The 20,438-nt window shown below is 36.1% G+C and overlaps 1 protein-coding gene across 1 annotated transcript in view; it reads left to right on the forward strand.

Moving 5' to 3' along the window:
- The first annotated feature begins 1,532 nt into the window (after window positions 1-1,532).
- The window catches only part of LOC150095156 (glutamate receptor ionotropic, NMDA 3A-like), an 83,908-nt gene continuing 65,002 nt past the window's right edge, over window positions 1,533-20,438 (forward strand). The window contains exon 1 of the mRNA XM_090411212.1: window positions 1,533-2,041. Coding sequence (XP_090267338.1) covers window positions 1,533-2,041 — 509 coding nt within the window. The remainder of the gene's footprint in view (window positions 2,042-20,438) is intronic.

Here is a 20,438-nt window from a genome sequence, read left to right on the forward strand (position 1 = left end):
TTGTATTTTAGTTGTGTTCATTGAGAGCTGCTAGTATGGAGTGGGTTCCTTGAAGGAATCTCTTCGTTGAGGATGACGATGGGTTTGTTTGGCTAAATTCTTGCAGCATAGTGGCTAATGAGGAGGTCAGAATTGCTGCTATGTTGGAGGTTTTCTGAGTGGTATGTGCTGCATTCTTGGGGCGAGCTGCTTCTGCGTAGGTTTTGGTGGGGAATTGTGGTCTTTCCTGACTTGTTTGGTTTAGTTTTCTTTGATCAGTCTCAATCTGCGATCTTTGGGTGCTAATCGGAGCAGGTGATTGGGGGGGTCTTGTTGCCCCACGGTTTTTCGGATGATGAATGCATCCTTTATAGTTGGCAGGATGGGGGCCACCGCAGTTGGCACATGTGGCTGGCGTGGTTCTTGGTTTGGAACAGGTAATAGTTGGGTGTTTTTCGCCACATTTGAGGCATCTGTACTCAGCTTTGCAGAGTTTTTGTGCATGGCCAAACTTTTGGCAGCGATGACATTGCCCTGCTGATGCTCTATTTCTTAGTGGTTCTGGGGTTATTCTTAGACCGCAGACGGCGGTTATTTCATAGATGTGTTTCTGTGTGTTGGGGACTTCCACTAGGACTAGTGGCATTGGTCGCTTGTCTGATCGGGTCATTCTGCTGACCTTGATAGGTGTTAGTCCGTGTTGGGTGAGGTCTGCTGCAATCTCCTCAGAGGTGATGCCTTCTGTGACTCCTCTGAGTACAACTTTCTCAGCGTTGGTTCCACTCATTGACGGCCGCCCCGTCCAAGCACCCCGACGGGCTCCCCGTTTAAGCAGAACCGCTCAGCGTTGGTTCCACTCAGTGTCGGCCGCCCCGTTCAAGCACCCCAACGGGCTCCCCGACTCCTGAGCAGAACCGCTCAAATTCCGAGGAAAATAATTCACCGACAAGAACCCCTCAGCGGGCCCTGCCGGAGAACACCTTCCCCGGAGACTCAAGGTGCTCCCTTAAGGCAAAAACCCTAAGGGAGCGAACTCAAAAACTCACACCCAGGATAACAGCAACAGCCGAACCTCAGTTTACTTCCTCAGTTCAGCATTGCTAATTGTTACCCTGGAAGTCCTAAAAAGGACTTAAAACCGATTCGCATGCGAAATAAAAGCGATGATTCTATAATAGATGCACATGATATTAGTACATAAAAGGTGTGACAAACGATTTATTATAAAATAAATAATAATAGGGAATTAAAATATTTTAAATTACTTTTTGTTTTAATGTTCTATATAGAAATTAATATTTTTTACCAATTAAGAATTGCAGTTCTTTATCTGTAGAATATAGTATACTATTCTCATGCCATTCTATCTTCACGCGATAACATTATAATAATATAACAAAACGATATAATATGAAAGGAATTGTGACTGATTGTGTTTTGCTTTCTCCATATAGGAGGTCAACTCCATGTACCTGAGTCTGAACCCGAGTCCTATAGATCTGGCAGACGCTATATTTCACTTTCTCTGCAGCAACGAGTGGTTCCATGCAGTCATGATCCGAGATGACAGTCAGTTCTCTTCTTCGCTCTATCGCCGACTGATTTCGCGAACAAGAGAACCTCCTTGGAGTAAAATCCGCGATTTCGAAGTGAGGCCTTCCTTGAACGATGAGCAAATATTTGACGTGATAAGTGAAATTCAGCGTAGCTACACACGGGTAATTATGTTACACTGTGATACTCTAACTGCTACCAAAGTCTTCCGCGGGGCCCACAGAGCCAACCTACTAAATGGTGATTGGATATGGATAGTAATTGAAAGTGCATTCACCGACGACCCTCAGCTTCTAGATCAATATCCACCTGGTGTATTAGGCCTCCATCTACGACCCAATCCTTTAAATCGTCAAGTTGTGCGATTTGTGGTTGAGTTGATGGCCGAAGGACTACAAGATCTCGATGTTGATAGATGGTCTGAGGAATATCATAATTTCAGCTACGGAATGAGTTGCTGGTTTGCTACAGGGGCTCACAGAAAAAAGTTCTCTAAAGTAATCCACAGGTCAGTGAATTTATACGATTATACAATCTTATGGAGAAAAACAACAGTGTTTGTGTCAATTCTAACCAGATGGCGCCAGTTCATTAAACACTTAATACTAAAATAAGTTGTAGCTAAAATTATGTTTTATTATATTTAGTTTTTAATTTTTAATTTTATTTTTCTTATAATAGATAACAACAACATAATTGTTTTATTCTGGTTTTCATTCTTACTCGTTTGAAAGCAAGAAAGTTTTATTAACCAAGTTAATTAAGATCTGACAGCAAGCACCAATAAAAAGCGCAGATTGTGATAGCTGATATATTTGTCATTTTTGTTGCGTTTATTACATGTTATTACATGTTACCTATGTATTACATATTACATATGTTGCGATGACCCAATAATGACATGCGACATAGTGGAATCTTTAGTTATCCTCGAAACATTCGGAGCAGTGAATGTTTGTCAAAACAAGTTTAATCTAATTAGTATAGTATATAAATATATAAATATATATACTTTATTTAATTTCATTTTAATAATTTATATTTAATTTCATTTTAATAATTTATATTTAATTTCATTTTAATAATTTAATGCAAAAGAATTAAATTTAATTATTTTGTCAGACGACAGAGAAGTTTATTTATTTTAGAAAATATCAATATCTGGCTTCTCGCGAACATCTGAAAAACGTCCTATGTAACGTTTGGGCCTAGGAAACTTGGCCACCACCGATATAAGAATATATAAGGGAGCTTTTTCACTTTATCATTGTTCTAGTTACAACTGTGAAAGATATTTAGCAAGATTTATTCTTCACACTGAGAAAATTTGAAAGTATCATTCGTATTTAAGTTACAGTGATGAACTACTGTAGATATTTGCATGTTTCTTTTATACAGTCCTTCTAATAAAAAAATAGCGGCACTTTATTATTTTTTTCTGATTCAGTGTGCGAAAGATATACTGTGATGATGCGCAAAACCTGATTTGTCTAACTACAGAAAACTTATATAACCCTGATGATCTCTCGTAAACGCACACTTGCAGAACTATCAATGTGTCCACAATTTGAAAAATCACAAGCAAAAGGAACTCGATGTAGTCTTGATTTAAAAACTAGAAAAGGTCGAGTCTTTAGCAGTCTAGCCAGTTTTTTGATAAATCTTTGATGTGAACCTTCCCCGTAGCTTAGTTAGTATCTACTGGTCTAGGACGTAAAGAACCTTACGAGGGTTTTTACGATCGTTAGAGAGTTAGCCTTTCCAATAGCTGATCGAAGGGTTTTTCATCCTGCAAAACAGGTAGATTGAGTAGCAGAATACACGCAATTGACATACATAAAAATACAGGCCTCATAGCCTGAGTTGCTTGGGTCGTAATTCTACATAACAGTCTTTGGTATGAAATGGAAACCTAAAAATATTCTCTTCTGAAATGAAACCCAACGGTGGTCTCAACCCTGTTGGGTTGAGACCACCGTTGGGTTGTCATGATAGAAATTAGATCAGAGTCGATGATGGGATTATATATGAATTCTCCTGGGGGTTTTTTTCTCTTTCAGTAGACTGAAATTGTAAGCTACCCTGTAGCTGTCTCATCAATCTAAGAATGTAAAGCTATTATTGGTTTTATATCCGATTCTTTGATGACTTTTGAAAAAAAAAATAAATTATAAATCTAACCAAAGAGAGTTGTTCCATGTTGCAAAGATAATGAAATTGTATTGGTTAACTTGTTCTTGTGCATCAAAGAAATATGAGAATTCAATTTGCTCAATAAATTGTTATTCTATTTTCTGTTTTGCTACATAATCTATAATTTTTATACAAAAAAAATAATAATGTATTCATAAATTTTAATTAATCCTTAAAACTATTAAGCATTTGGTGAATTTATTATATTATATTAATATTATATATTATATTATATTATATTTTATAAGAAACTATAGTTAATTTTCTTCTGTTTTTAATGAGTTCGAAATTCACCTTTGAAATTCGCTTGGACGTGCACATCATTTGGATACATTAGATACGTGTATAAATAAATATCGTATTTACACGCGTATTTTTACTTGAATAAATACGTGTTCATGAACATTCCACAAGAGGGCACCACCATATGTTATGCCGTGGTAGCAGTATTTCTATCTTTACGGAGGTGTGTGGGGTGGGGGGATCTGTTTTATTTATATTCATATCACTTCTGGGATTTCAGTATTTTAGACCAACTAGTCATATCTTAGATTCATTATCTGTGGACTTAAGAATGCATAATACATGATTGTTATTGTTGGAGATGATTTTTATCGCTGTGTTTCTGTTCCCAAGAATCACATCTAAAAGATGCAAGTTTGGCCTAGCGCCAACCAAGCATAAAGTAGTTAGTTTCTTGGTAAAAGTTATAGGGGCTCCGAATTTCACTATATTTCTTAGCGTAGCGATAAAAGTGCCAAATGTATTTTATAATACTGGTTTATTCATAACAATCTAATGCTCACTTCGGCTTTAAAAATTTATATCGGAAAACAGATTGTATTATCAGATAGGATATGATGATAACTTTATGTTCCGAAAGATAAGTGTTAAGATGTTTGCTGTAAAAATTATTTCTTTCGAAACTCGAATCAGTAGTTATTGTCGATAATGTCGACTACTGACATACGAGCGATTATATGGGAGAAAAAAAAATCGGCTTTTTATGACATTTGTTCCTGGTTAATATTACCCAATCAATCAACTTCACCTTATGATCTAACAACAAAGTATCCTATGGACATCAAGATCGTATAACCACAGTCTGCACAATGTGATACGATGACAGAAACATTGCTTATCTATTAGGTTTTTATTGCACTGCCCTATTGGAATATAACAATAGTTTAAAAGATAATTTAGTAGTGAGCACGAATAGATCATAGCAGCACAACGCGGGTGAGAAGAAAGACAGAGTGCATAAGCGAAAGAAAAAAAAAGATAGAGGATAAAAAAAAGCAAGTAAAGAAATATATGTTGCTGTATATAAACATCACATTTATTCTGTAGAATAATCGAACAACAGACTTTAACTAGAATAGAGAGAAAAATGGCAAGTTTGTAATATACTTTTCTTCTTCCTACACATACCGGCCATGGATTTGAAACTTTTATTTTACGTATAGGCATGCGACTGCCAGTACCGATCCTGTTCAATTATCTGGGCATAGTTTCGTGAGATAAGTCGAGAACGGCGTTCATTAAATTCTTCGGTCAATTTGCTGCGCAAAAGAAGTTCTGTTTATTCGTACAAGCCATCCCAGACGACAGCGATCTCGTTTCTGATGATCTTCGGACCACACTTGCACTTCTTAGACAAACATTGGGGTTATTTTTCCACTGGCTAAACACCAGGGATATCTTACCTTTTAAGAAACTAGGCAGCCCTGCTGTTTTCAAAATCGTGACTCCAGCCAGACGTTCATCCACAATAAGCCCTTTATCGAATCCCGAAAGATCTCCTTTGTTTTTCCCACTGTGATCAACACTATTGACGATTACTGACCAGCAGAATTCTTGAATAGTTAACTAGAACACGTGGTGATGCACGGGACCAAGTATTTTGCATATACGCTGCGTAAGTGACGTTTACGTTCATCTGCATAAAGGTTTCCAGTTCAGTGGGTGGTGTGCGTGTCGTGGATTTTAGGCCAGGTGGCCTGTTCTCTCAAAGTGTTGCTTTCTTGGTCTTCCAATTGTCTTTTTTTCATGTATTTTGTTACTTTATTTATTGCTTATATATTGCATTTTATATTATTTACATTCTATTATTTATTTTCGATTTCCATTTACTTCTTTTTTCTAGTCGCTTTTTTGATCTTCGAATGCTTTTTCTTTTTCCATTTATTTTATAACCATCCTCACAGTAATTTTTGAAGTCTGTTATTGTCCATTCGATTTATTATTACTTTTACGGACACTTTCATAGAAATCCGTAGACTCATCGTGGTAGTCCACTATCATATTTTCATTTGAACAGAATTTCACACTTTGCTTTGAACTCATTCACCGTCTCAGCATTCACAACTGCCTCTGACAACTCAATCCACTCATTCACACTCTCCAAGCAAAAAAAAATCCCATAGACCAGCCATCATCTTGGTCACCTACCTGGATCCTTTCCACCTCTTCTACATCTCCAAGAAAACTTTAATCCAGAGTCCACTATCACCCCCTCAAATCTCTACCTTCAGAAATTTATCGCAGTTCCATCAATTTAGATGTTCTAACTATTTTTGTTTGTATTTACTTTGTGTTAATTTATTGGTTTTGTATTCAGATCGTAAATTTTTTCATTTGTTTATGATCCTTGGTATATCCAACTATTTTTCTGAAAAGGTTTTATTTCCTGTTTGAATTCGTTTTGAGTCATTTTATGGTCCGTTTCGATTCTAATACAATTATAATATACAGGTTGTAATGAAATTACATTATATGCGACTATTCATCTTTAAAGTGTACAGATTACATCAAATTCAATATACTGCAATCGGCTGATTTAGAAATATTATGATACGTTAATTAAGTCTATTTAAAATTAATTCTTAAAGTGTTGATATCCTATATACCAACACAGATTTCAAACTCGTAGTCATCAGTCGTTTTCGTTTGGTTTCTAGTCTCGTCACGTGATTTGTAAAATGCGTCGAGATTATCACTCACATTGAGAAAATACTGATTAAAATATCTCGAGCTGGTACAACAGATACTTCCAAGATTTCATTATACGACAAATGGTAATTTCAGATTACTGTATAAATTAATTTATGTTTTGTTACATCATCATCGTCATCAAATTCCTGCCATGTACCCTCAAGGGATGTACAGGATATGATAGTATTACATGAAACATTTACATCATTACTAACTTCCTATCTACAATTTTCCTCCAAATCAGTCTGTTACTTGTCAGGACTCCAACATTATCAGATCTTATATTTCTATCGTCTAAGGCACTTTGTACCGTATCAATCCACCTATATCTTGGTCTTCCTCTGGGTCGTTTTCCTGCCAACCTGGCAGAGAACACTTGTTTTGCTAATCTTTCCTCGCCCATTCTGTTTAGGTGACCATACCACCTGAGATTACCTCTGCTAACGCATTCCTGGATGCTGACAACATCAAGTTCTTTCCAAATATCCTCGTTTTTAATATGATATTGCCATTGATGCCATCTGTTCACGCCTATAATCTTTCTCAGGACTCTCATATCTGCAGTCTATAGTCTTTGGTCAAATGTTTTACTTGTGACCCAGCTCTCAGATCCATAAGTTAAAACTGGTTTGAACACTGTCTTGTATACAGCTAATTTAGTGTTCCGACTGATTTCTCTCTTATTCCATATGAATTTATTCAATTGACTTCCCACCATACTAGCTTTGCTGATTCTGTTGTCTATTTCCATATTTAATTTACCATCTTCAGTAAAAATCGTGCCTAAATAGCTGAAATGTTTTACTTGTTCCACAGGTTCTCCATTCACAACACAGTTGACATTTTCAATGATTCTGCCTATTTTCATTGTCTTTGTCTTTTTATTGTTGACCTTCATACCATATCTATTACAACAGCTATTCAATTTAGTCAGAGAAGCTTGCAGACCTGTAGCAGATTTATTTAGAAGTATAACATCATCCGCATAAAGCAAAGAGCTGACATTAACATCTCCAATTTTGATATCATGTTTAATACCACTTTCCTTCATAATGTGATCCATATAGATAATGAATAACAGAGAGGATAATGTACATCCTTGTCTCACACCAGATTTAACATTAAACCATCTTCCTGTACTTCCTTCAATTCTAACTGCTGACCTACAACTCAAATAAAGACTAAGTATTGCTTGATATAATGCCCCATTGACACCATATAACTACAGCGTATTGAATAGCTTCTCTCTTGGCACCTTGTCATATGCCTTTTCCAAATCGACAAAACATAAATACAGATCTTTGTTATATTCCAATGCTGTCTCGACTATTTGTCGTAAAGTGAAGATCTGATTCTGACAGCCTCTGTTTGGCCTGAATCCAGCTTGTTCTTCACCAAGCTTTTCTTCCACAATTCTTCTCAACCGTTTCTCAAGTATACTTGCATAGATCTTGCCAGGAACACTCAGTAGGGAAATACCTCTGTAATTCTCACATGCAGTTTTATTTCGCTTTTTATATATGGATACTATGAGAGCTCTACTCCAATCATCAGGAATTCGTCCCTCTGTCCAGGCTTTCTGAACTATGCAGTGCAGCCACTGTAAGACTCTTATACCACCATATTTCAGCATTTCTGGTCGAATATCATCTACTCCTGCTGCCTTTCCACATTTCAAGCCTTTGATGGCTTTTTCTACTTCAAGTATGGATATGTATTTCTGACTGCATGCCTGGTCAGTGTTTTTTACCACTGTGCTATCATCACTGCTTGTTTCATTTAGCAGTTTTTCAAAGTAATTACTCCATACTTCAAGGATATCTTTTTCTCCAGTTTTCATGTCACTTTTACCATCTCTAACTCCTTTTACAGCACTCTTTCCTCCATTCCTAAGCTTCTTCAACAACCTCCAGAATATTTTGCCACCTTCTTGATATTTATTTTATATATTCTTGCCAACGTCCTCCCATGACTTTTGTTTAGCTAGTTTTACACAGTGTTTAGCATTCTTGCATTTGTCTCTATATCCTCTAAGAGCACAAGCTGACTTATTTGACAGGAACTTTTGATATGCTTTCTTCTTTTCCTTCACTCTTTAACTTCCTGTGTCCACCAGGGAGTTCTGATTTTTTTATCCTTACAGACAACCTCACCACATGCCTCTCTGGCAGAAGCAATCAATGTTTTCTTCAGAGTTTGCCATTGAATCTCTAAGGTTTGATTCCTGTTCTCAAACTCTTTCATTTTTTCTTCAATAATCTTTGTGTATTTTAGTCTACAGTTCACATCTGAGAGCTGCTCAACTTTTATTCGCTTTAAAACTTTCTTACATGTTATTCTTTTCAATATGAAATTCAATTTTATCCTGCTCAAGACTAAATAGTGATCACTTCCAATTTCAAATCCTCTGTACACTCTGGTGTCCTGCACCAGGGAGAAAACATCATCACTATCAACAATAACATAGTCAATGAGATTTTTTTTATTCCTAGCCTCTTCTCTCCATGTGAATTTGTGCACATTTTTATGTTGGAACATGATGTTAGTAATAACCAGTCCATGTCCTGAGCAGAAATCCAACAGCTACTTGCCATTATTATTAGCTTTGCTCTTTTCTCCAAATTTTCCCAAAATATTTTTGTATGTTTCACAATCATTTCCTACTCTGCTATTTAGATCCCCAACAAGGACCAACTTTTCATTTTTCATTGTGTCAGTTGCTTTTTCTAAAGCCTCAAAAAATTCCTCCACTTCTACCTTAGTAGAACCTTCTGTGGGACCATAGGCACAAATAAGTCTCATTGTCCAGTTCCCCATTCTCATATTTGCCCACATTACTCTGCTTTAGACTGACTGCCATTCAAGAAGATTAGCCTCGTATTTTGTGTTGAATACTATGGCTACTCATTTTCCTTGATTGTCATTGCCTGAATATAACATTTTGTATTTATTGCTCAGAAAGATCTCACCAGTTTTGGTCTTTTTTGTTTCAGTCACCCCTATTATGTCGATCTGGTACTTATCTAATTCCTCAGCTAGCTCCATTTCTTTGCCATTCTTAGTTACATTATGGTATAATACTAATCATAATGAGGCGATTAATTATAATAAGAATTTTTTAAAAATGGTTACTGTTACCAGCATGTATCTATGAATGATTAAGCAAAGATTTTCTTTGGTAATAAAATTGATATAAATAAAATTATTAATAAAGTTTAATATCATGCAAAAATAATAATAAAGGACTAAAATTTTTAAAACATATAATATTTTTCCATAAGATAAAAATAAAATAGAAAATATACATTATACAGGATTCTATGATAAATATAAGAATATTTAAAAGAAACTTCGAGGGAAATTTTTGTCTTGATGTGGATTGTGATGAGTGGATCATGATTCTGTTCTTTTTTGACGGGTTTTACTGATTACGGAATTATGTATGTATTTTTTTTAATTAAGTGTGATATTGTGGATTTGTGAATTATTATTCACAAATACGGACAATTTAGATACGGACAATTTAATCCAAAGTCTTGACGAGAAATTTTCTTTTGAACTGCTTAAAAAACTCTTTAAACAGATGTGATGAGGAATGACCTGGATTTTTAAATTTATATTCCCTGACAAGTAATGGAGATGAAGACAAGACCAGAGGAGGAGAAGATTAATTTGGTGGTTTCCCCCTCCCACAACAGAGTTTAAGGAAGTACATGCGCGCAAGAAGCGCAGAACAGAAGAAACACACAAGGATGACAGAATGGAAGATGACATCCCTAATGATGTCCCTTCTCTAACTCTTCTAAAGAGAAGGTGCCTCCGATAGTCCTATTTGAGAAGCACAAATGGACTCTGGTAGCAGCAACCATGAGAAAGGAAAAGATAACATATTCATGGGAGAAGAATGTTGATGCGGGCATTAAAATTCAGTCAGCCACATTTTCGTCACCTAACTAAAACCATGGATGCTCTTGGTATCCAATAACATACATTCTCCCTCAGCTCTGAGAGAAATTTGAAGGTGCTCCAAGGAGTGACAGAAGATATCAACACTGAGGAGATAGCAGAAGATCTCTGCGGCCATGGACCACCACCAGTAAAGTTCAGCAGAATGTTACAAGCTGACAAGAGCCCGATGCCGTAGTCCTTGCGGAGATTCAAAACTCCTTCAAATATATTTATGATTTTAATATCAATCTGTGGGCTCAAGTTCTCGCCCGAAACTTTAAGGATAAAAGCTTCATCGGGCCAATGCTACAGATGGCAGAAATACGGTCATGCACAAAAGCAGAATCTCTGCAACCACAGGCAGTGGTTTTTAAGAGGGTGAATAATCACCATTAGGCAGGACCTATACCGATGTGGCTCGCTAGATGAAGCTAACGCACCAGGATCGAGACCAATCACATCCAAATCTGACTGCAATCATTACAGCTTCTCTCGCTTCGAGACTAGTAAATCCAACCCATCATTAAATTCTTCGAAAAGATTCCTTCATTCTAACAGCACTCTCAAATGATCAAAATATATCATCATAGAGTGTTTCTCCCGGATTCATTACAGATTATAGCTTGGAATGTCAACCAACGGCCTAACTAGAAATATCACCCAGATGTTATTTTAATGAATGAAACCCGTCTAAGATCTGCAGATAATCCTGAACTGAAAGGATACCTGATCCACAGAAATGAAAGAGGTAGCGTCACTGCCATCTTTATCAAAAATTACATTAAACACCATTCATTAACCAACCCTGCAACCACTAACCAAGAGATTGCAGACATTAAAGTTCACGTCAACACAGCTGGTAAACTTAAAATCTATGCTGCAAGAATTTTGCTATTTCCTGATTTGGAATCCTTGGCGTTAGGGAGTCCAAACATCAATCTTGGAATAATAAATCCACCAATAAGAACAGTCGCATCCTTTTGACTTACACAGGATTTAACTATGCTGTTGTGATAGGTTCCACCGAGCCAACTCATGTCAGTCCTACTGGCACAACTGACATCGTAGATATTGCCATTCTATAGAATATTAAATATAAGTGCACTCCCAGAATGTTAAATGAACTGTCGTCAGGCCATAACTCCCATTCTACTTCATCTAGAAAACAAGAAAAACTGCCCCCCCCCCCCACACTCTTTCATGGCTTGGGAAAATTATCTAAAGTACTTTCTGAATATATTAGCCCTGTTCTCTGTATAAGATCAAAGGAAGAATTTGACATAGCAATAAAAAAATCTCACAAATCAAATCGATAAAGCTTTAGTAGAAGTCATCAAAACTACAGCTGACCACAAGCCCAATCGTCTTCCAGAAAATATCATGAATTTAATACGAGAGAAAAACAAAGCAAGGAAAAGATATCATAACAGAAACATTGCTCAAGACAAAAAAAAAAAAAACCCTTAACAAAATGAATAGCTCAGTTAGAGATGCTATCAAAAATCACAGAAACCAGCAGTGGGAAAATAAGTTAATATCTATCACCCCTACTGATCACTCTATCTGGAAACTCTTAAAAAATCTCAGAAACAAGAATAAATCTCTTCCCCCTCTCCAATCTGATCTGGGCCTTGCACACATGGATGCTGAAAATGCAAAAAACATAGCAAGGAATTTAGAAAAGCAGTGACGAGCATATGAAAACTTAAACAACAACCATATATGCAGAATTCATCGCCATGTCAGATGCACACGTAAACAATCTGACAACAATTCCAGCCTGATCACGCCTACTTGACAAGCGGAAATAATTGGCATCATAAAGTACCTCAAGAATAAAAAAGCTCCAGGTTCTGATGCCATCGCAAACAAAGTTATCAAATTATTACCCCGTAAAGCTATTGTACATCTTCCTAACATAATAAATGCAATCTTCAGACTACAATATTTTTCTCTCTCTTGGAAAATTGCTGACATAGTCCCAGTACATAAACCGGGAAGACATCCACATCTACCTCAAAATTATCGTTCCATTAGCTTGTTTTCAAATCTAGGAAAACATGCTGTAAAATTCATCCTCTTCAGCTCCAAGAATCAGTCGACAATCTAAAAGTCATCCCACAAGAACGGTTTTCGTCGATATCATAGCACCACCCAATAAATTCAAGATTAATCGAATACATTACTAGCGGATGCAACTGGAGACAACACACCTGTGCCGTATTTCTAGACATCGCAAAAGCTTTTGACAACATTTGGCACTATGGGCTGCTGCTATATAAACTTATTTTTTCTAACATTCCATTGAAGATGATATTATTAAGCAAATCATAACTCATGAACAGAACAATGCAGATCAAGATAAATGGAACAGTCTCAACCCAACGTTGTGTTTTGGCTGGGGTTCCACGAGGATCCTTACTGGTCTCGATTCTATTCTCAATCTACATGGCAGATATCCCGCATTACCCCATGTCATCCATTATGGCCCTTTATGCAGATGGCACGGCTGTATTAGCTAGATCACTTCAGCCACTTAAAAAATAAAAGAAGCTAAAATTTTAAAAATAGTAGCTGATACATCTCCCACAAATTACTTTGTAACATTTCTCAGTCACATTCATGACTTCGAAGTGAGTTTTTCATTCCAACCACTGGATGAAAATTCTGTCTACTGCAGGTTCAATGGAGAGCCACCTTGTTGCACAATTGCTTACTATTTTCAGAGGAGCATCATTTTCGTTAGTAGTTTGATTCTGCTTGTCTTGAAGAAGAACGTGAAACCACTTATACGTTTCTGCAACTAAAAATTCTAATTTTCTTGGGAGAGATTCTGCACAAGTGTGATACATTGCCAGTTGTAATGAATGACATACACATCTGAAAAATTAAGGAGGAAATATATGCGTTTTATTGTTCATAAAAGCATTAATGACACCAACCATAACACTAGCGTTGTCTGTACCAATTGCAATTGCAATGTCCAGTTTCTTGGTCAAGAGCTCTTTTTTCAATGCAGCCACAATACCACTAGCGTCATACTTTTCTAAAACCACCATGATCAGAAATGTATGCATAATTTTGTTGAATTTCTTGCTATAATAAATGATGGCCATTCCTAAATTCTTATTCACTGTGATGTCATTCGATTCGTCTATAAGCAAGCTGAAATTTTCATCTCCAATGTCCGCAATTAGATATTCTTCAAAATGCTCACTTAGAATATTCTTTACAATTGCAGAGCACTTAGTTCGGTGCATTTTTACCTTTGGCATAATTTGACTGTCTGGGATGATATTTTTGCAAAGATCTACTGGATGATCGCAACTATTGAATGATGAGTGACAACAAAAAAATAATGTTAACCTATCTTCAAAGTTCAAGGTCTCATTAGACTTTCTCACAAGCATATTTGTTATAGGAACAGCCTTATATGGAACTGCAGCAAGGAGTTTCTTAGTTTCGCTATGCTTTACAAGCTGATAATATTTAGCAGCTATATCACATCTGCAAAACTTACAGTGGCCTTTTGTAGCGTCACCAGGAACTTCACACAACCATTTTCTAAACATTCCCATTTGCAACCACTCTCTCCTAAATTTTTGCTTGTAAGCTTTATTTTTCTCTTGGCTCATTTTTGAATAAGGGTATACAACTCTTTATTGCAACGAATTACGATCAGTCTTTGATAACTTCCCACTAGCTATCGACCAGAACACTGTGCAAAGACTAACTTGTAGCGGTGCTATCAATTTTAAGGCGACAAAATGGCAGACTGTTGGGCCACGTGACTGACTGACGTCATCATGCGTTTGAAACGTGTACGATGCTCGCACCAAACGTACAATACAATTCCTTATCAAATGCGAACATCTGGAAAACTTTTAAAACAATTTTTTTAACAGTGAGTTATAAAAGCAACTAAAAAGAGCTGAAACTAGTTCTGAAGGAGCTAGATTTGGAGCTAGGTGCTAGATCAAAATTTTTGGAGCTAGGGAAGAAAAAAAAGAGCTAAATTGGCAACACTGGCCACAGCTTCTAACCATTTTTGGTAACTTCAAGAAAACATTCTAAAACTGGAATAATGGTTCTCTGACTGGTGATTGCAACTCAACCCTCACAAAAGTATATCTGTGCTCTTCGCTAGAAGATTAGCATCTCCCAAAGGGACATCGTTCTGTTTAATATCAAAATTCCATGTCAAATAGAAGGCAAATATCTCGGAGTACTGCTGGACAGAAACTTAAGCTTCAACAACCATATTCAGACCATTTGTGCAAAGGTATCTAAAGCCATCGCCCAACTCTACCCCTTGATTAATAGACACAGCAAATTAAACACAAGAAACAAACTGCTACTCTACCAGATGCGGATTCGTCCTATAATTACATACGCTTCTCCAGCTTGGAGCCATACCTCCAATGTTAATGTTCCTAAATTGCAACGAATGCAAAACAGATATTTATGAATGATTCTAAATGCTCCAATGGTTCGTCAGAAATGCTCAGATTCATCGGGACACAAATATCCCTTATACGAGTATCTCCCCATTCTTACACTTTCTAGAAGCAAAGTTCTTCTTGAAAACAACTACACACCCCTAATGAACTGCTGCAACAAGCTGCAAACTACAATGAAAAAGACCTCGACAAGTACAAAAGACCTAAAGCTATTTTAATATCAAGTGAAGATAAATAACTCCCATGCCCTCACAGGGCGAGCTAAAAGCTCATAAAATTTCCCCCCTTCATTGTATCCTAGATGTCAGAACGAGAAGTATAAAAAGCATTTTGATTCACTCTATGAAACAGCAAAGTTCTGGGTTCTGCGTTATTTTCGTATTTGTGCTTACGTGAAATGTACTTTATAATTTGCTCCTAGTCTGATTTAAAAAAAAAAAAAAAAAACCCAAATAGTGAGTTAAGTGCTTAACTCTGGTCTGTCTCATAGATATCAATACCAGCAAAATCACACTTTTGCTGGTAATATGCAAAACTCAAAGTATTTAATTGACCAAACCCATAGATACGATGTTCATGATGGGTCGCAAAAAATATCCTCAAAATAAATAAAGAGAACTAGAGAAATAAAAAATAAAAAAAACTTTCCCAGATGTGCAAAGTTTGACAAAGACAATTTTAAAATAACATCACTTGAAAATAATAGTAGAAGAACTGAAAATGTTAAAAAATCCACATTTACATTTGATAGCATTTTTCTGGAATTATAAACAGACAGAATTGAAATCAAATTACTGAAGTGACGCGAAGTCGTACAAATTAAGGTACTTTTATGGCAATCTTTAAATAATCCCAAATGCCCTCAATTCAGCACTTGGAAGATAATATCAGCCTTCTTTCTCGGATATTTGTTTTGGATATTTACTAATAGAAGTCTATGGTAGTTTTTTGAAACGAAAAATATATGAAGAATCGCATTGATACCTTAAGTTTTTTTTCTTTTTTTTCCCTGAAATATGCCTATCTTTATGGTTTTCCATGTGTTGTCTGCGGTTCCTTTTAGGAATTAACGAAATCACTGAAAACATCACGTTTCAAGAAATAGTCCGTATATATAGTTGTTCTGCAAGGCGGTCCTCCCCCCACCTCCAACAGCAAGCCGTAGAAAGGGCCCGTCTTTGTGAAGCCGAAAATTAAGTCATTTATGTTTTTTCATTGTTAATTTTAAAAAAAACAAGTTATTTCATTATAACAAAAAATAATTAATAAATAAAAAAGTTATTCAACATTTAAACCCCTTCGTGACATATCGACTACCTTGTATTTGCAGGTGGAAAGGAATTTGTGGGTGGTGGATGGGAAGGTAGGGGTGTTTGCGGAAGCATCATCATACCCATAATCAAGAGGGAAAATCCAAGTAGGAAGTAGGAAATGAAGAAAGTCATATTGCAGAATCTTAATGCGAGCACAGTCATTGGATTAGATGGCATATCTGTCAATGGATTACGAGTATGAAAATGAAAATGAACTCCTCTGACCAAGTTGTCCAATTTAAGCCTCACTACTGGGAGGATCAGTGAAGTGTCTCTTCTTCTTCTTCTCTTTCGTCTAAGACGGGGCTGAGTCTTCTCTTGAGCAGAATCTTCCAGTCTTCTCTATTCCTTGCTGTTCGAAAAAGTTCCTTATATATTCTGCATCCCGAGATGTTCTTTATTAATTTCAGCCAGGTGATTCTTGGTTTTCCGGGTCTTCTTTTTTCAGTTGGAAAAGTATTGATTAGGACGTTAGGAAGTCTGCCTGTGTCCATGCATACAGTGTGGCCAAACCATCTCAGTTGTTGTTTTCTAATTTTTTCTATTATTGTCTTTTTATACAATAATTCTTGTCTGACTGTGATGTTTGTTTTCTTTTCTATCCAACTTGTTCTATTTATTTTTCTTAAGCATTTCATTTCAAATGCCAGCAGTTTTTTCTCCTCTCTTTTTTTTAACTGTCCACGCTTCTGCTCCATAGATGAATGTTGGTATAATTATTGCTTCATATAATTTGATTTTGGCTTGCTTAGATATCTTGTTTATTTTCCAGATTTTCTGTAATTTTCCCATGGTCCATCCTATCTCTATTCTGTGTTTGATTGTTTCGAGTTCATCTATTGTTTCTGTTAGTTTTGATCCAAGGTATATGAAGTTGTCTACTTGTTCGATTTGTTCTCCGTTTAGGGTGGCTGAGCTGGTAGTTCCGTTCCTCCCTATTTTCATCACTTTTGTCTTTTGGATATTTATTGTCATGTCATATGTTTTACAGGTTTCGTTCAGCTTGTTTATCAACTTTTGTAGTTCATTTGGAGTTCTTGCAAGAAGGACGAGATCATCCGCATATTTGATATTATTTATGTTTAAACCACTGACATTGATTCCAGGCTCATTGTCTATTGCTTTCTTTACAACTTCTTCTAGATATATGTTGAATAGGCATGAGGATAATTGGCATCCTTGCATTACTCCTTTTGGGATCTCTATGGATCTCTATGTCCTTTTTAATTATTGTCTTAGAGTAATATTTTATCAGAAACTGTATTACATATTTATCTAATGCTTTTTCTAGTAGAACTTTAAGAAGGATTTCTCTATTGATACTATCGAAAGCTTGTTTAAAGTCCACAAAACAAGAATATAGTTCTTTATGGTCTTCCCAGCTGAGTTTTGCTAGTTGGTGCAATGTGAAAATGTGGTCTATTGTTGAATAGTTTCCTCGGAAACCAGCTTGTTCTATGCCTATCATTTCTTCATAGGCGTTTTTAAATATATTTTTTATAATTCTTATGAATATTTTATAGGTGTGAGGGAGTAAATTGATTGGGTTGTAATTTCTGCAGTCTCTTTTCTTATATATTGGGATGATCTTTCCAGTTCTCCAATCATCTGGGATCTCTCCTGTTTGTAGTATTTTATTGAATAGGGTTGTTAAATATTGTATTGCTGTGCCGCCTCCACATGACCACAGTTCAGTAGGGACAGTATCAATGTCTGGTGCTTTATTGTTTTCATCTGTTTTATTGCGTATCTAACTTCTTCTTGTAAAATTTTTGGGTGATCATTATTTTCTTCTATTGTTGGCATTGTAGTTTTGTTTCCTTGGTGGAAGATAGTCTTAAAAGGGTTTGACCAGATTTTTCTTATATCTTCAATATTCCCGGTTTCAGTCATCTTGTTGTTTATCATTGTTACTGCTTTTGCTGAGAATTCCTTTGTAATTTCTCTTACAGTGTCATGGAAGACTTTTAGGTTGTTTTGCTGCTATGCTTCTTGGAATTTCTTAGCTTTTTCTTCTAACCATTTTTCTTTGGCTTTTTGCATAGGTTATCAACTTTATTTTTAGTGCTCTGTATTTTTCTCTATTCTCTTCATTGTTTTGTTGGTTTACAAGTATCTTGGCCTCTCTTTTCTCTTCTATGGTAGCTATGATTTCTTAGGTTATCCACTATTTGTTTATTTTGGGTTTGGAACCTAGAGTGTCTTTTGCAATTGATAACACTGTTTCTTTTCCTTCTCTCTAGTATTTTCCGCTGTTCTGGAAAATGGGGATTTTAATTTGAAGCACATCTATTCTAAAAATCGACTTCTGCTTGAGCTATCTTTTAGTTTTGATAGGTTGATGTTTTCGTCTTTTCTGATATTGTTTTTCCTGTTGAATTTTATCTTCAATTTGGCAGTTAATATTTCCTGGTCAGTGTCGAAATCAAAACTTCTTAATGTTCGTACATTATTTACTGATCTTTTCCATTGTCCATATATATTGTAAAACTGGAGTTATTGTTCTCCTTTGTCGTTAAGCTCTCCGTATCCAAATTTCCCCATCACATCTTTTTTGTCTGCTGGAAACTGTCCTATTTTAGCATTAAAGTCTCCCATCACTATCATGAGTTCTCTATTTTTGGGATTATTTATTTCCTGTTGTAGTTCTTCACAGAAATTTTCTATTTCTTCCTCTGAATTGTTACTGTCTGGTGCATATATCTGGATTATTTTAATTGTTTGACCTTTTTCTTTTGCTTGAAGTTTGACTGTGATTATTCTAGGAGACACTGGGTTTATTTCAATTACTGAGTGTGTAAGTTTCTTTTCAATTAATAATGCAACTCCTTCTCTGTATATGTTATCTTTTCTTCCTGAGACGTGCAGTCTTCCTTCTGGTAAATCCATGAATCCATATCCGCACCAATGTGTCTCTGATAAACCTAAAATACTCCATTTCAGTCTTTTTAAATTTTCCTGGACTAATTGCAATTTTCCAGGTCGGTAAAGTGATCTTATGTTGAGGGTGGCTAGTGAAGTGTAAAGAGAACAAAATATTCCCTCTGCATAAAGAGGAAGAAAAGGCAGAAGTAGCAGATTATAAGCTAATCAGTATCTCAGGGGGGGGGGTTAAAGTATTGGAGAAATTGGTAAAAGGAGTGAATTCAGCAATGTGCAAACAAGAATATGATACTTTATAAGGTCAAAGATGGTTTTGTGAAGAGAAGGTCTTGCCTTTTTAATTTGCTTACTTTTTATAATAAATTGAAAATGACGTTGGATTAAGGAAATGGCCATTCAGACGGCTAGACTTTGCAAAGTATTTCATATGAAAGTCTGTTGCATAGCCATAGTCAGTTGCATAGATGGATATGCCATATGTTGCATTGGAGTATGAATGTGGTGGTTTGGATTACAGGGAGGTTCATTGATTGGTGTCCAAAAGTGGTTTATGGAGGAGTTGAGTGCAGGACTAGTGGTGTACCACATCGATCAGTACTTGAACCTATGTTGTTTAATTTGTACATGAATGATATAGGAAATGATTTGATCGATGTTCATTGTTCCCAGTTTGCTGATGATGCAAAACTGGGAACAATGATAGTCAAAGAAGCTGAGGTAGAGATCTGCAAGATGACTTAAATAGACGCAATATGAGTAAAGGTAAAAGGCTGACAGTTTAATATGCCCGAGTGTAAAGTGATACACTTTGAAAATAATAGATCAGAAGCTGTGTACGACGTTGATGGAACCGAACTGAAGGAAATTGATGAGATCAGTGACTTAGGGATGATTGCTGACAGGAAGTTAAAGTTTAGAGAATATGTTGCAAAGATAGCTAAAACAGCACATCAGGTTACGTGATTGTTGAAGAACACAATTACAAGCAGGGATAGGGAGGTTATTTTCCCCTTTATAAGGCTTGAATAAGGCTACAACTGAACTACTACGCAGATCTGGTCACCTGGATTCGGTGGATGAAGAAGTAGTGTAGAGGATCAGAGATCAGTGCAGA

This window comes from Typopeltis vanoorti, chromosome 21 (assembly GCF_054136105.1).
Source record: "Typopeltis vanoorti isolate ZY-2024b chromosome 21, IOZ_Tvanoo_1.0, whole genome shotgun sequence".
In the NCBI taxonomy this organism is placed as follows: domain Eukaryota; kingdom Metazoa; phylum Arthropoda; class Arachnida; order Uropygi; family Thelyphonidae; genus Typopeltis; species Typopeltis vanoorti.